General features: G+C 42.6%; 1 protein-coding gene across 7 annotated transcripts in view; it reads left to right on the plus strand.

Moving 5' to 3' along the window:
- The window catches only part of TNFRSF19 (TNF receptor superfamily member 19), a 105,811-nt gene that overhangs the window by 52,779 nt on the left and 37,978 nt on the right, over positions 1–15,054 (plus strand). For all 7 annotated transcript variants that reach the window (XM_050767101.1, XM_050767103.1, XM_050767097.1 and 4 more), the window contains exon 5: positions 2,700–2,785. In XM_050767101.1, coding sequence (XP_050623058.1) covers positions 2,700–2,785 — 86 coding nt within the window. The remainder of the gene's footprint in view (positions 1–2,699; positions 2,786–15,054) is intronic.

Raw genomic sequence — 15,054 nt, forward strand, 5'->3', positions numbered from 1 at the left:
GTGAGGTGATATCTCATATGGTTTTGACTTTCAGTTCAGGGATAATTAGTGATGTTGAACATCTTTTTGTATACCTGTCAGCCATGTGATATATTTCTCCAAAGACATTTCTCTGGAGAAATGTCTATTCAAGTCCCTTGCCCATTTTTAAATTAGGTTGATTTTTTAATTGATGAGTTTATAGGAATTGTTTATATAATATGAATATTAACCCTTTATCAGACATATGATTTGCAGATATTTTCTTCCATTTCATAGGAATGTTTGTGTCCTCTGATTTTAAGTTTAATGTAGTCCCATTTGTCAACTTTTTTCTCTTGTTGCCTGTGGTTTTGGTGTCATATCTAAGAAATCATTGCCATATCTAATGTCATGAAGCTTTTCCTCTGCATTTTCTTCTAGGAGTTTTATACTTTTAGGTCTTTAATCTGTTGCATGTGGATGTCCAGTTTCTCCAGCATTCCTTAAAGAGACTGTTCTTTCCTCACTGAGTGGTCTTGGCACCTTGTTGAAAGTCATTGACCACATACACAAGGGTTTGCTTCTGGGCTGTCTTATCTATTCCGCTGGTCTAGTTGTCTGTCTTTATGCCAATACCACACTATTTTGATTATTGTTGCATTGTATTATGTTTTGAAATCAGGAAGTATGAGTCCTCAAACTTGGTTTTTTTTTTTTAATTTTTACTTCATAAATTCCAAAATGAGTAATTCTATTAATGTCTAGTGGGAAGTCACTGTGTTATATATGCTTTGGAAAGATTGTCATAATCAAGTGAAAATAGAATGTTGAGCAATTTCTGAGTATATCTGGGCATTTGAGATAATTTACCTAGTTTCAAATGCAAATTTTGCTTCTACCATAAATTATACAGATTGGCTACTACATTATCCAGTTTCACAAAATAATTGCATCTGCCTGTCTCTGTAGACTTGTTCTCTATATTACTATATTTGTTATAGAAAATTTATGTTGTATGTACGAAAAAAAGAAAATCACTTGAATTCCTACAATCTAGAAATAGTCACTGTTAATATTCAGTGTATAATATACTCGCAAACTTTTTTCATTGCAAATATATACATATATTTTTTTTTGAGATGGAGTTTCACTCTTATTGCCCAGGCTGGAGTGCAATGGTGCAATCTTGGCTCACTGCAACCTCTGTCTCCCAGGTTCATGCCATTCTCCTGCCTCAGCCTCCCGAATAGCTGGGATTACAGATGCCCACCACCATGCCCAGCTAATTTTTTGTATTTTTAGTAGAGATGAGGTTTCACCATATTGGCCAGGCTGGTCTTGAACTCCTGACCTCAGGTGATCCACCTGCCTCAGCCTCCCAAAGTGCTGGAATTACAGGCGTGAGCCGCTGTGCCTAGCTACACGTAACTATTTTTATATGTATTGGTAAGCAATCTGAGAAAACTGATAGAAAAGTGCGTGCCTGCACGAAATGGAATTATATCATATATATTCCTTTGTTTTCACTTAATGATATTTCATGAATTTTTAAAAATGTGTATGGTAGGTCTTTATCATCATTTTTAAAGGCATTCCATTGGGTCTATCCTGATTGGTCATTTCTATTGGTGGACATTGGGCTTGTGCCTAATTAGCTTTTTTTTCTTTTATAAACAATGTTGTGATTGTATTCTTACAAAACATCTTTACCCAGTTGATTATTTCTTTAGGATGAGTTTCTAAATAGGAAATTACTAAATAAGAAATGTAAACTATTTTATTGAGTTCTAGTGACACATTGCTAAATTGCCCTCCTAAAAGCGGCAATTTATGTTCCCACAGGCAGTATATACATATACCTATTGGCCTACACCCACATCAGCACTTTCCCAATTTTCTAAGTAAAAATGATATATTTTCATTTTAACTTGAATGTACTTGATTAATAATGAAGTTAAACATTTTCATCTTAAATTTCTTTAAAAACATTTAGTTGCATCATGCTTTTCAGTTTATGAAATTTTTAAATTATGAAACATTCTTCTTTTGGGAATGAAAGTTCTTTGCTTATTTTTCAATTATAGTGTTCATTTTCACCGTCATGATTTTTAAGTTTTACTTTATAGAGTGAAGGTATAGACAGTACTGTAATTAGGACAATTTTTCAATCTTTGTTTGACTATTACGTATATTGATGGTGCTATATTTATTCATTTTTGCCCTTCAGATGTCTTTAAATCTGTGTGTGTATGTGTGTGATTGCTGTTAATCTCTTCCACTCTGACTCCTGGTTTCTTGTTGCCTAGAAAGACATTCCCGTATCAAGATTGTATGAGGATTTCCCTACATTTTTCCATTGCTTTTATGGTTGCTTGGTTTTTTGGTGTCTGAATTCCAAATGCTAAAAACTAGTTCTTTATTCATGTATAAGGTGTTTTGTAGTTTAAGTTTCAATAGAAATGCCGAAGACCACTGACTTTTTATCCCCCCATCTGCACCCCCACCCCAATACGGAAGAAGTGCAGAGAAGCATCTGCAACATGATGTTTAGGGGAATTTGATATTTCTTAAGTGTTCACTGCTTCCTGTCCAAAAATGTGTCTACCTAAGATACTATTATTTAAGCCTCTGTGTACTTTTAACCACAGAACTGGTAATGGAGACTGCTGGTAATTTATGACCACAACTGTAAGCTTAGATGAAAGCACTAACAAGGAGTGTTTTCCTCTCTCTTCTAGGTTTTATAGGAAGACAAAACTTGTCGGCTTTCAAGACATGGAGTGTGTGCCTTGTGGAGACCCCCCTCCTCCTTACGAACCACACTGTGAGTGAACACGACACAGGCAGAGCCAGGGCCTGCGAAAACAATTAAGTGTGTAAACCTTTCTTCTCTGGCAGATGGAGCCAAGTCTGTCCCTCCTGTGGGGTGTACAGTGTGTCCTCTTTGATCAGGCTTCTAGCAGGACAGAAGAAGTTCTTTGTCGTGTGCCTCAGTCAGCACACCGGGCCCAGGGATTAGAATGTCGAAGTGGAGTGCAGACATTTCGCCACTGCTCTGCTCCATTCGAAGCCTTCCCTGGCATCCTGAGTCTGGAATTCAGGCGACTGTGATTAAGCAGGCAGCCCACGTCCTCACTCCTAGGTCTTCCTGCCCTGGCCCCATGAATTCCTGGGTTTTCCTTTCCTAGTCCCCAGACAGGACTGTGGTGGCACCTCTGCCTTCCCAGACAAGTTCCTCTGTCTGAGTCACCTGCCCTCACTGTGTGTCACTAAATGGAACCTAGTTCACTTCATCCATTCCTTCTTTTTTCTCATTTAACAAACAAATGAGAAAAGAGAACTCATTGCATGCTGGGGATACAACTGTATGCGAGAAAATTGTGCCTTTTCCTCTTTATGTTAACATTAGTTACTCCTTTTGACTATGTATTTTGTGTAGATATAAGAGGTATTTGTTTCAAGTTATCAACCAGCATCAATTTTGAATAGGAAGAAGAGTGACCTCTCACTCTTTTTAATCCTAAACACAAACCAGGCCAATAAAAAACCCACAGGAAGGGAACCGGTGAGTGGCCCCTGTGTGGCAGAGCACGCTTGTCTGTGCCACAGCAGGGCTCAGGAGAGCCACAAGTCACGGCTCAGGGGAGAGCGAAGGGCAGGAGGGAGGACGGAGGAGGCTTCTTTATCCCACACACAGGCCGCTCATGCCTTTCTGGGGAGCATTGTTTTGATGTCATTTCCAATGCATGGGCTGTGTCCTCTTGCTTCTTGCTATGGTAAAAGTCCCCTCTGAACTAACTGAAAGTTAGTGCATCGTTTGATAAGGTCACACAGTGCTTCTCTTTCCAAGAGTGTCATGGAATTTCGCAGTCCATATGAGTGTGTCCTTTACCAAAATGCATTACTTTCTATTCTTCCTTTGAAGTGATAGAAAAGCAAAAGACATTGGAAGACTTTCTTTTATAGAAAACGTATATTGATCCTCATTTTTATAATAGGTAAACATTCACCAAATAATTCATCGCAAGTAACAAATGCAATATTGAATGCCTGTTATCAGGCACAATGCACATGCTTTACTTGTTTTGTTTTGCTTAATTTTCTCAATAATCCTATCATCAGTCCAAATCTGTCAATGAGAACACTAGTCCAGAGAGGTCAGTCCCGTTCCGTTGTTGGCTGCTAAGTGCCAGAGACAGTATTCAAATTCCAGTCTTAATTCTTTCCACCACAATCTACTGTCTCCCTAAGGAAAACCAAGCTATCTCATCTTTCCTACACATTGACTCTTTCTCATCTAGTTTTCTTCAATATTCATCACTTAAAGAAAACACTAAAAGTCTGGCATGTTAGAGACACTGGAGGAGTGTCTTTAGGCCACTACACAACCCATCAAAGGACAAGCCCTCTTGCCAGTTTAACATGCAGTGACCTGGGCTTGCCCGTGGGTCAGCCCAGCCATCATTCTGTCAGGAAGCTGAGTTAAAACCATGCCCTGCAGCCCAGACTGCTGCACAGAAATTCCGTGAAGACAGTGTTGCCACTTTAGAGTCAGAAAGTCTGAGGGTTTTTTTCCCGTTAATTTATTGCATTTATATTTAATACAATCAAGTCAAAACTCTGAGGCTTTGGGATTTTCTGCCTTCGAGGTTCTGGCTAAGCTCAGATATCACAAATATCACAAATTTGCCTTTGAAGGTAGATCTCACATGTAACTTTTAATGCCTTGTGAAGTCCTTAGTAATTTAGTGTTATGTGAAGTCCCTAGTATTTTAAAAAGAAAATTAACCAGTATATATATGTGTGTGTGTATGTGTGTATGTTTCTTCATATATGAAACTTTAGAAAGCAAGGAAAAACAAGCTCTTTGTCAAAGTAAAAATTGCAGTGTGCACAGCTGATAGCCTTTCAAATCACAAAGCAAGACAGGCTGGTAGCCTTCAGTGAGCATGAGTCCTTATCTCTGTAAAAGAAAGTTTGCTGCCTTTGGCACAGCTCTTGGCAATAGTTCCAGAACACAACTAATCTCCTCAGAAGAGATTTTGGAGTCTTTTGGGAACATTTTGTAAGGCGCCTTATGTTTTCATTTCTTCCACTTTGGGCTTTTTTTTTTAAGCTCATCCACAAAGAGCTACTGCTTCAGTGATTTTTTTTCATCCCCCCCCCCGAGGAGCTCCTGTGCTACTCAGACTCTCAGCTAGACTCTCAGCTAGAAGCAAGTGACACCTCTCAAGCTAACTTCAGGAATGGGGTTTGTTTCAAGGACATGCCTGGTAGTGGGAAAGGCAAGAACTCTCTGGAACCAGGAGTAGCCCTCCCTGGGGGTCCCAGGTGGCCCGGAGTCTGGTGGCACACCGCACCTCTGCAGAAGGGGACCCTGCGTGCCGCATGCCCTACAGCTGCTCTCTGGGTCTGCAGGGCTGTCTGTCCTAACCTAGTGGGTCTCTTCGCTCTGGATTTCCCATTTCTGTCAGCTGCCCCAGGGACCACCCCAGTACCACACCTGTCTGTGGCCTCTGTGTGGCCAGCACTCACCTCCCTGAGGGCTAGGTCTCCCCTTGTGAAATGGAGTGGTACCTGCCTGCAGTGGTTGTGTTGCCAGCAGGGTTGGATTCACATCTTGGCTGCGCTTTGTACTGATGGTGTAACCTTGGGCAGATAGTCTCCCCTCTTTGAACCTCTGTTGACTCTGGAAAATGCCCAAGTCTGCAGATTTTGGATAGAATTAAATGAACGAGTAGTCCAGCAACATGATACCTGCCCTGGGGCAAGCTCAGTAATGACTGTCTACCTGCTGGCCTGCCTTCTTTCAAACCCTGACCCTGCCTGTCCTCGGCCGTGCCCTGGCAGATGTGCTCTTCGGAGGGTCCTGCTTTGGAGTTGTCCCGGTCGGGGAGGATCTCATGGTGCGTCTGGCTCTGATGTTTGTCTTCTGGGGCTTTACCTCCCCTGGTGGGTGAGCACTGAAGGGTACCAGAAAGTGGGTGCCATGGAGTTTTGTGCCTGAGAAACTCAGATGGGGGCCAGGTGCTGTAGCTCACGCCTGTAATCTTAGTACTTTGGGAGGCTGAGGTGGGAGGATCACTTGAGCCCAGGAGTTCAAGACCAGCCTGGGCAACATAGTGAGACACCATCTCTACAAAAAATAAAAAATTGGCTAGGGATGGTGGTGTGTGCCTTTGGTCCTAGCTACTTGGGAGGCTGGGGTGGGAGGACTGCTTGAGCCCAGGAGGTTGAGGCAGCAGTGAGCTGTGATTGTGCCACTGCACTCCAGTCTGAACAACAGAGTGAGACCCTGTCTCAAAAAACAACAATAAAAAAAAGAAAAGAAAAGAAAAAAAAAAAGGTAAAAAAGCAGCAGCTCAGATGACTAGACTGGGAGGCTGAAGGCCGGAGAGGCCGAGTTAGGCCAGTCTCTCCCCTCTCTATCTTGATCTGAGGCCTCCAGCCCCACCCCCACCAGATGAACTACAAGCCCCGCCTCCCCAATAACAATGGATTTGTGATGATAATCCATCCATAGCCCCTCTTTCTGGGCACTAATAGCATTAATGTGTGACACTGACTGGCTGGGCATGGAGCTCAGGGTTGATGAGTGGCACTCCTGTAAATTGCAGATAAATAAAAAGATACCCATTACATAGAAATGCCTGCTGCAGGCGTTGTTCCCCCAAGCAACTTCAGTTCCTAATCACCTGTGCCCACTTAGAGCTTCAAGGAGAAATAGAGAAAAACACACAAGAAAGTTTAGAACCATATCCTGCCTTCAGTCTGATAAGAAATGCAGATTCAGTATGATTTCTTTTAGCAATGTTTACTTAATTTGGAACAAATACTGTGGTTGAAACAAATGGTTTTGAAAAAATTCAAAGCGGTTTTCACCAGAGTACAACTTTATTTAAGTATGTTTAACCTAGATGTTTGCTTTGTTCTCAGGGGCTTTGTAAGACAAGCCACGTGATCCTGGAGAGATAAGGGATCAGATAAATCACTGTGGGGGAGAAAGGAAAGCCAGAGCTGGGCTGACCTGCAACTCTTAGGAATTGCATGGGCTTCACAGTCTTCGAAGACAGCAAGCAGTTGTTTGCACCAATAAGTAACAAATCACATTATTAAAAGTTCATTATTTTCCAAAGGAAGTTTAAAATATACTTTAAATAACAAAGGCAATTTCAAATTAGACTTTTAAAAGACGTATTTGCTCATTAAAGATCATTTTTAACATGTAGTAGAAAAAAGCCAGTGGTGGAAGGGAACCCCAGTAGTCCCCTAAACAAAGCATTTGCAGCACTGATCATGACAAAAACAAAGACAGCATTCTAAGGGTTTTCTTTTCAGCCTTTTTTCTATCTATGCCACTGATTTTGAAAAGATGGGCATAATTACACTGGACATGCTATTTTAGATTCTTTTGCTACTTCGGATATACTTTTTTCATATAATGACTTGTTTGGGTAAAGAGTCACACAGGTACGTGGCCTACAGTTGGACTTCTGAGGCTGTCCCTATTCCACATGACACTGCTGTCCCCTTCTGTGCGAGCTGTCACGCCTTACTCATGCACTAACGATGGATGCCCATGAGTGTATTTCTGTGTCCGAAGGTACTCGTATCTTTGTCTCTTGACATTCAGTGTTAAATTATTTTAAAGTAAGGGTGCCTGGTAAATAAGAGTACCTCTTTTAAACCAAACAAAAGCAAATTGAAAAGGAAATAAATTGGGAGCATTTTGAAATCGATACAGGTTTTCTTTAAAGGAGAAGGGAGAGGAGGGAATCTGGGAGGGAGAGGGAGAAGCAGCAAGTCCCTCGTGTTGAATTCCAAGTTGACTTCAGCTCTTTCCTGAGTATTTCAGCCAAACCATGGAGTTAAGAAGCCAGTTCTTGGTGTCCTCTTCATCCTGGGCACTGAAACATTCACTGAATCTGATCAGAGTAAATGACTGCATAATGAGACGCAGATGAGATATAGATAATCCAAAAGCATTTTCCATTTGCTGGGAACGTTATGTGATTTTTACTGTGTGTGTGGATGGTTTTTTGTTTCTGCAGTGGAGTTGTTTGTGATGAGTTTGCTAATACTTAACGGCCTCCTTTTCCAAGAGGACTTCCTGGGGCCTCTGCATGACAGGCCCACAAAGCCAGTGTGTAGAGGACTAATTAAGGGCTCCATTTACTGAGGGTTTTCAAGTCGGCTGTGGTCCTCAGACCGAGACTCCTAAGTGTCCAGCCAGGGGATCACTGGCACAGCTGCTCTTAAGGGGCCTTGCTTTGGGTATTGTTTCAGGAACAGATAACTGCTACTATGCATTTTAAATGAGTGTCTGAGGCAGCAGAGAAGGGGCGCTTCTGACAGGCAAGTCTTAAATATTTGGCTCTGTGCTGCCCAACAGAGCTTTCAGGGCAGGGAATAGAAGACAAGGAGATCAAAGGAAAGCCCATGGTTGTGGAAGGCAGATTACCCAGCCAGGCCTCCCTGGGACGTTCAAAGCAGGGATTCCCTCCATTGTTCGCTCATTTAGGATTGGTTTAAGTTACGGTGGCTCTTTCTCCCCTTCCTCTCATCGTCTAGAGTTCCTTGGTTTTCTTTACTGTATCTCTTTCTTTTTGTCCATAACATGTGATTTCATTATTTCACTGAAAATAATCTAAAATAGTAGTAGTCAAAGGTTGCTTATGTGGAAACCAAATAAACACAGCTGAAAACTTAAAGCCGGTCTCTCCACACAGTCCCAGCTCTGTAGCTCTATCAAGAGGACACCTTTTAATCGCTCCCTTGGAACTCATTTATTTTTTGTTGCAAGCATTACTGTACCAAACCAAACCAGCCATGCTGGAGAGCATTAGAAGAGAGAGGAGAAGCTCATCGAGGCAGCCAGAGGTGAAAGCGCAGCCTGCAGGGAGGAGTCAGAAAGTCACAAAAAGCAGCATGAAGAATCCAAACACATTGTCATTTGATGCCTTTTAGTGTAGAGCAAACAGACCTTTTCATCCTAATGACTGACCCCTGAGGTTTTCTCTCTAATGCCCCTAAGTATGATAATTACAGTTCTTATGATCATTCTGAACCCCAAAAAGGAGTGCAGGGATGATCACATTACATTTGTTGACATCGTTTTTCTTTTTGGAGACAGTCTCACTCTGTTAGCCCAGGCCAGAATGCAGTGGTGCGATCAGCACAGATCACTGCAGACTGGACTTCACAGGCTCCAGCGATCCTCCCACCTCAGCCTCCTGAGTAGCTGGGCCCACAGGGGCGTGCCAGCAGGCCTGGCTAGTTTTTGTGTTTTCGGGAGAGCCGAGGTTGATGAGTAGCTGGGCCCACAGGTGCCTGCCAGCAGGCCTGGCTAGTTTTTGTGTTTTCGGGAGAGCCGAGGTTGATGAGTAGCTGGGCCCACAGGGGCATGCCAGCAGGCCTGGCTAGTTTTTGTGTTTTCCGGAGAGCCGAGGTTGAATTCCTGAGCTCAAGTGATTCACCTGTCTCAGCTTCCCAAAGTTCTGGGATTATAGGCAGGCGCCACCACACCTGACCATTAAGTCGTTATCAAGGAAGCAGAAAACTGTTGTAATTCATTTAAAAATGATTTACATCAAAAATGACCCTCTCAAGGTTATTTGCTTATTGAGGTAAACAATTGTTTTCTGAAAATACGTTGAAAATTTGTTACAGCAAACTCCTCATTTTCTGAGGATGTCCAAAACAATAGCTGGGGCCAGGCATGGTGGCTCATGCCTGTAATCCCAGCACTTTGGGAGGCCGAGGTGGGCGGATCACCTGAGGTCAGAAGTCTGAGACCAGCCTGGCCAACACGACGAAACCCTGTCACTATTAAAAATACAAAAATTAGCTGGGCGTGGTGGCTGGCACCTGTAATCCCAGCTACTCAGGAGGCTGAGGCAGAAGAATCACTTGAACCCGGGAGGCAGAGGTTGCCGTGAGCCGAGATCGTGCCATTGCACTCCAGCCTAGGTGACGAGCGAAACTCCGTCTCAAAAAATAAAATAAAATAAAAAAACAAAACAAAAAACGATAGCCGAGCAGTTTAAATGTCTTGGCCTGTTTAGAGAAAAAAATGCACCATAAATGTAATTGGTTTATATGATTATTTAGTTATTTCAAGCATTTATTCTCCAGATATGTCTCCATAGCCCTAGTTTCATTAAAGTTAAAGAAATCAGAAAATTCTTTAAAAAGTTTCTTTAACACATGTGCCCTACATTCATTCTTGTCTCCCAAGAAATGTCCTTTTTCTCAAACTGAAACCTTTCAAATTTAGCATTTTTTTCCCATAAAGTTGCTAAATATTTGTAAGTCATTGACTTTGTTATCAGTAAAAACAGAAAAGTTGAATGCCTTGACTGAATGAGTTGACAGCACCCCTTGGATCTGGAGCTGCTCTTGAAAAAGTCTCTGTGTGCCTGAGCCTTTGATGGGGCCTTCTGAGAACAGTAGCAGTTGATTATTACCTAGTCACCAATAAATCTCATTTATCTGGCTTTTATCTTCAGTCTCTGTTAGATATTTAAAACCATTGAGCTGGCTTAAATATTTACTCACAATAAACAGGTTGTGATTTGTTAAAGGGCATCACTAAATTAAATCAATTTCAGATTAAGTACAGTTGATTTTTAAAAATATCAAACCCAGCAGGACTGTTTCGCTAAGTTGTGGGCTTAGTGAAATAAAGTTGTATTTGCTTCATTCTCTGTCAAGAGACCAACGGGTCAGTGAAACAGCCCGTTTGTGGCCACACACATGGATCAGCGATTTGTGTGTGTCCCCATCAAATGCTTAAAATAAATGTGAGCTTATGGAGGAAAGCAGACTCATGATTGATGCCAAACCTGTAGTGGATATCCTCAAAGTTCAGGCTCTATCACTCCTTTTCGTATAGGGAGCGTTCACCCTCTTGAGGTGGCATGTGAGGGCCTGCACCGTGCGGGGAGACAGCTCTCGGGTTCACGTTCTGAGGAAGACCAGGGGATGGGACCTTAACCAACGGATTGGGATAGTTTTGTCTTTACACTTGGGTGTCTAGCCACTTCCTAGGGGGTTTACTTGAGTAACATCATTTTTGAGACGGGAATAAAGAAGTTCCAGAATAGTGTGAAATAGCAAGTATTTCTTGAATTCCGAAAGGTACCAGGCGTTTCATCTGCATTTCTCAGCCTGCCCTTCACGTAACGGTCCATGGTGTGTGTTTCCTTAAAGCCCTCATTCCATAGGACATGGTGACGTGGAGGGCAGATGAGTTCTACCCCAGGCCTTCCTGGCAGCACAGACAGGCCAGGCTCAATACTGCCTCTCCAGGTAAACTCCGAGGGACAGGATTAAGAGAGTTTTAAAATAATTTATAAATTAAGAATTCTGAAACTATAAATAAAATGTAATTGAGTCATCCTACTTGAAAAAAAATGGGTAAAATACCTCAAAGTTTGAAAAGGGCATTAGAAAGTTAAAAATGGAAGCTCGAAGTCAAATTTCAAACAGGAATTAATTAGTTTAGAAGATAATATCCCACTTTGGGTTTTTAAAACATTATTATTTTTTGAGATGGAGCCTCACTCTGTCGCCCAGGCTGGAGTGCAGTGGCGTGATCTCGGCTCACTACAACCTCTGCCTCCCAGGTTCAAGCGATTCTTCTGCCTCAGCCTCCCAGGTAGCTGGGATTACAGGTGCGTGCCACCATGCCCGGCTAATTTTTGTATTTTTAGTAGAGACGAGGTTTCACCATGTTGGCCAGGCTGGTCTTGAATTTCTAACCTCAAGTGATCCACCCGCCTTGGCCTCCCAAAGTGCTGGGATTACAGGCGTGAGCCAGGGAACCTGGCCTACAACGTTATTTTAATTGCTTCATTTATGATTTTGATTATCTCAGAGAAAATATTTTAAGTATTCATGAGAGTTTTATCTATCATGCAGCAGTTTTCTTCATTAAATATTTAAGAAACATTTTTTTCTTGATAATTATAATTTTAAAAGGAAGTTTAACTTTCAAAATAATTTTTGAACTTTACTGAAATATAATGTATATACAAGAAGATGCATCCATTTTAAATGTAAAATTCAGTGAGTTTTGATGGATGCATAACTTGTGTAATCTTTTAGCCCATCATGATACAGAACATTTCTGTCACCCTCCCATAAGGAAAGTGACGATTTTTAAACATTGGTCTTGGAGTGGCCTCAGAGGGGTCCCTTAGTGAGCTGTCTCGAGGATATGGTTTAGGCATCTTTTTGCTCTGTTGCTGTTGTAAAATGTGTGCATGTGTATGTTAGTGTTTCCTGTCCTTGCTTCATTCTCTGTCAAGAGACCCACAGGTTATGTTATGAAATTTTCTCTTTAAATGATTTTCTGAAAAATCTTCAGTATTGAACTTTCTCAAATGCCACTGAAAATAATTCCTGAAAATATTGCCAGGGGTTGAAGGAGGCATGGTTCTCTTCAAAAGGAGAAGAATTGCTTTTTAAAATTCTTGGTATGGGACTGTTGCACACAGGAAACATGTCAGGGCTCTGTCCTGGGCGCAGGATGCTAGTCTAGATATTAACGAAGTGCCGCAGAAAGACGTGCCTCCCACGTTGTCAATGATTGGCTCGGCATCTCCTTCAGGGACAGCGATCTTGAATGCTAAGATGTCCCGACCACTGATGAGGACACTGGGGCTGCCCTGGTGAAAACCACAGGCCAACTTCCCAGTTCTCAGGGAGTTCAGATGCTGAGGCTGCAGGGTGGAGGTATTATTTACAATAAGGCGCTGAGGGAAGGGTTATTAAGGTGACCTGGGACAGGGCCCTGAAAGAGGGGAGGAGACAGAGACACCCACAGCAGAGGCCACAGCTGGTGACTGAGTCGATGGGTGTATCAGATAGGGCGCCTGGGCTGTTGTGAAGATATATTTAACTTCCCTCCGACTGCTGTTGGAAATGGAGCTGAGGGGAGCAAGGGAGGAAGCAGGAACTCACTCTCCTAGTTTAGCAGAGCATTTTTAGCTGGCACAGAAAACGTATGTGCTTTGAGAAATGGTGTGGCTTTTCACCCCTTTCTCAAGAGTCGGTTATTAGTTTATTTAACTAATTCAATTTATTTGATTTAAATAAATCTTATGTATTTACTAGTTATGTATTAATAATATTATAATATTAGTTAAGTTTTGTTTGCCTCTTCGGATATTCAGTGAAAATTAGAGTTGGTTTTTTTTTCCCAAACCCAAGTGAAACACATATTTGAACGAGGTTAACTTAAGCTTTTATATTCTGCCGTAAGCGTTGACATTATCATGAGTGTTTTCTATGATTTTAGGCCCGGGGGACACAGATAAAGGCCTGAAAAATAAAATCAGGGTAAGCTCTCTCTGATTACCAATTTTCTCATAACGATCTCAGTTGATATCCCAAGACTAATGCAAACCCATCTACTCGATATTTTTCATGGAAGCTCATTTAGGCTTCGCTGTGAAGAAGGCTTGATTTTGAGTCCTAACGCTTAATTTTCAGACAAATTATTTAACTTTTCTTCATCCCCGTTTCTTAAAATGAAGATGCTAGTAATTGTAAAAGAGGCAGTAGTGCCGGGTCTGAGTCCTGCATCGCCTTCCTGTTCCAAGTCTCAAGAAAAACACTCTCTTTCTAACCTAACCTGGAGTTTTTGTGCTTTGCCCCAAGTCCTGTCACATGTAAAATTATAAATGAATTAACAGCCGTATCAATTCTGCTGGCATAGAACAGAGCAGGAAACACTGTCTAAATCCAGATTTTCTTTTCAGTCTAGACTTAAACCACCATACCAAACTCTGCACAGATGCACATTTTTTTCTTAGTTGGAAGTTAATGGGTGGAAATAATTTGAGTTTCATCATCTGAGAATCATTTCACAGATTACTTCTTCAAATAGTGCAGTGAGGTACCTAAGAGTTATCCACTGATGACAGGGAAGGCAGCCTCACAGGATCAGGGTCCGCAGGCTACCACCTGCCTGTGTCCACAGGGCCTTCTCCAAATGGGAGGGAAAATGGACACTCCGTTCTCTTTCACAGGGGCTGGAGGCCTGAGCCCAAAATGGAGCCTGGCACTCAAAGGGTTAAGGAGAGTCCGTGGTGAAACTGGGAGGGCAGAGGCCCAAGTTTCTGGTGTCTGTTGGATTCCCAGATGGCAGCCCCAGATGAAGCACAACTATTTTTGAGCTTGCCCTCCCTCAGCACAGATGTTCAAGGCCATAATAATGTGTTTCTTTGATGGTGTCTTCTGTTTCTTGGTGCAGAAGTTTAAAAGCTTCATTGTTTCATCAGTCAGATAAACACAGCAAGACCTTATGGGTCGGTAGAATATTAAAAAGAAAAACATCCTTGCTGGTGGGGAAGATTCCTTTACTTTCCCATGTTTGTGAGAGACACTGTAGGTAATCTGCTGCCAGTGTACGGCGTTTAATTGTTTTCAGTGTTAATGATGGTATTTATGGTAATTAACGTACGAAACAGCTGTACTTACAATCCAGCAAGTGCCCAAGAGGAACCCGAAGCAGTGAGCTGCTCCGGCATAATGGGGTGCCTTCCATCCACCCTGCAGTTAGGGCCAGGCGCAGAGGCCTGGGGTGCTCCTCCCTGCCTTGCCAGCCCCTCCCCGTGGTCATTGCTTTTCGGTCTTCTTTTCTTTTACTCAAAGCCAGGCGTGATCATATTTGGCCTGGTCCATCCTGGTGGGCGGCAGGTCTCCAGGCCAAGTGATCTGGAAGCAAGATGAAAAGAGCAGAAACCAAGTTTGGTTGAGGAACTGACCAAATCTCAGCTGTGGTGGCGGTCAGCCCCTGTAGCAGCTCCCTCCCTGATTTGCTCCCTTCTGCTGATGCCTCTGAGTCCGCGGTTTGCTTCAGGATCCCTCTTGCTGCCTTAGTTTACCCCACACCTCTGACCCATCCTCCTGACCCCTTTGCTCCCTCAGCCTCCCATCATGCTGCGGGGTCCTGTCCCTGGGCTGCCAGGTGCCCTTCAGTCCTGTTTTCCTTGAGTTTTACTGCCACCTCATGCCAACATTTCTGCTGGTCTGTTGGGTAATTAATACACATGCACATCACAGAGTGGAAAACTCTTTATGTCT

This window comes from Macaca thibetana, chromosome 17, assembly GCF_024542745.1.
Source record: "Macaca thibetana thibetana isolate TM-01 chromosome 17, ASM2454274v1, whole genome shotgun sequence".
NCBI classification, from domain to species: domain Eukaryota; kingdom Metazoa; phylum Chordata; class Mammalia; order Primates; family Cercopithecidae; genus Macaca; species Macaca thibetana.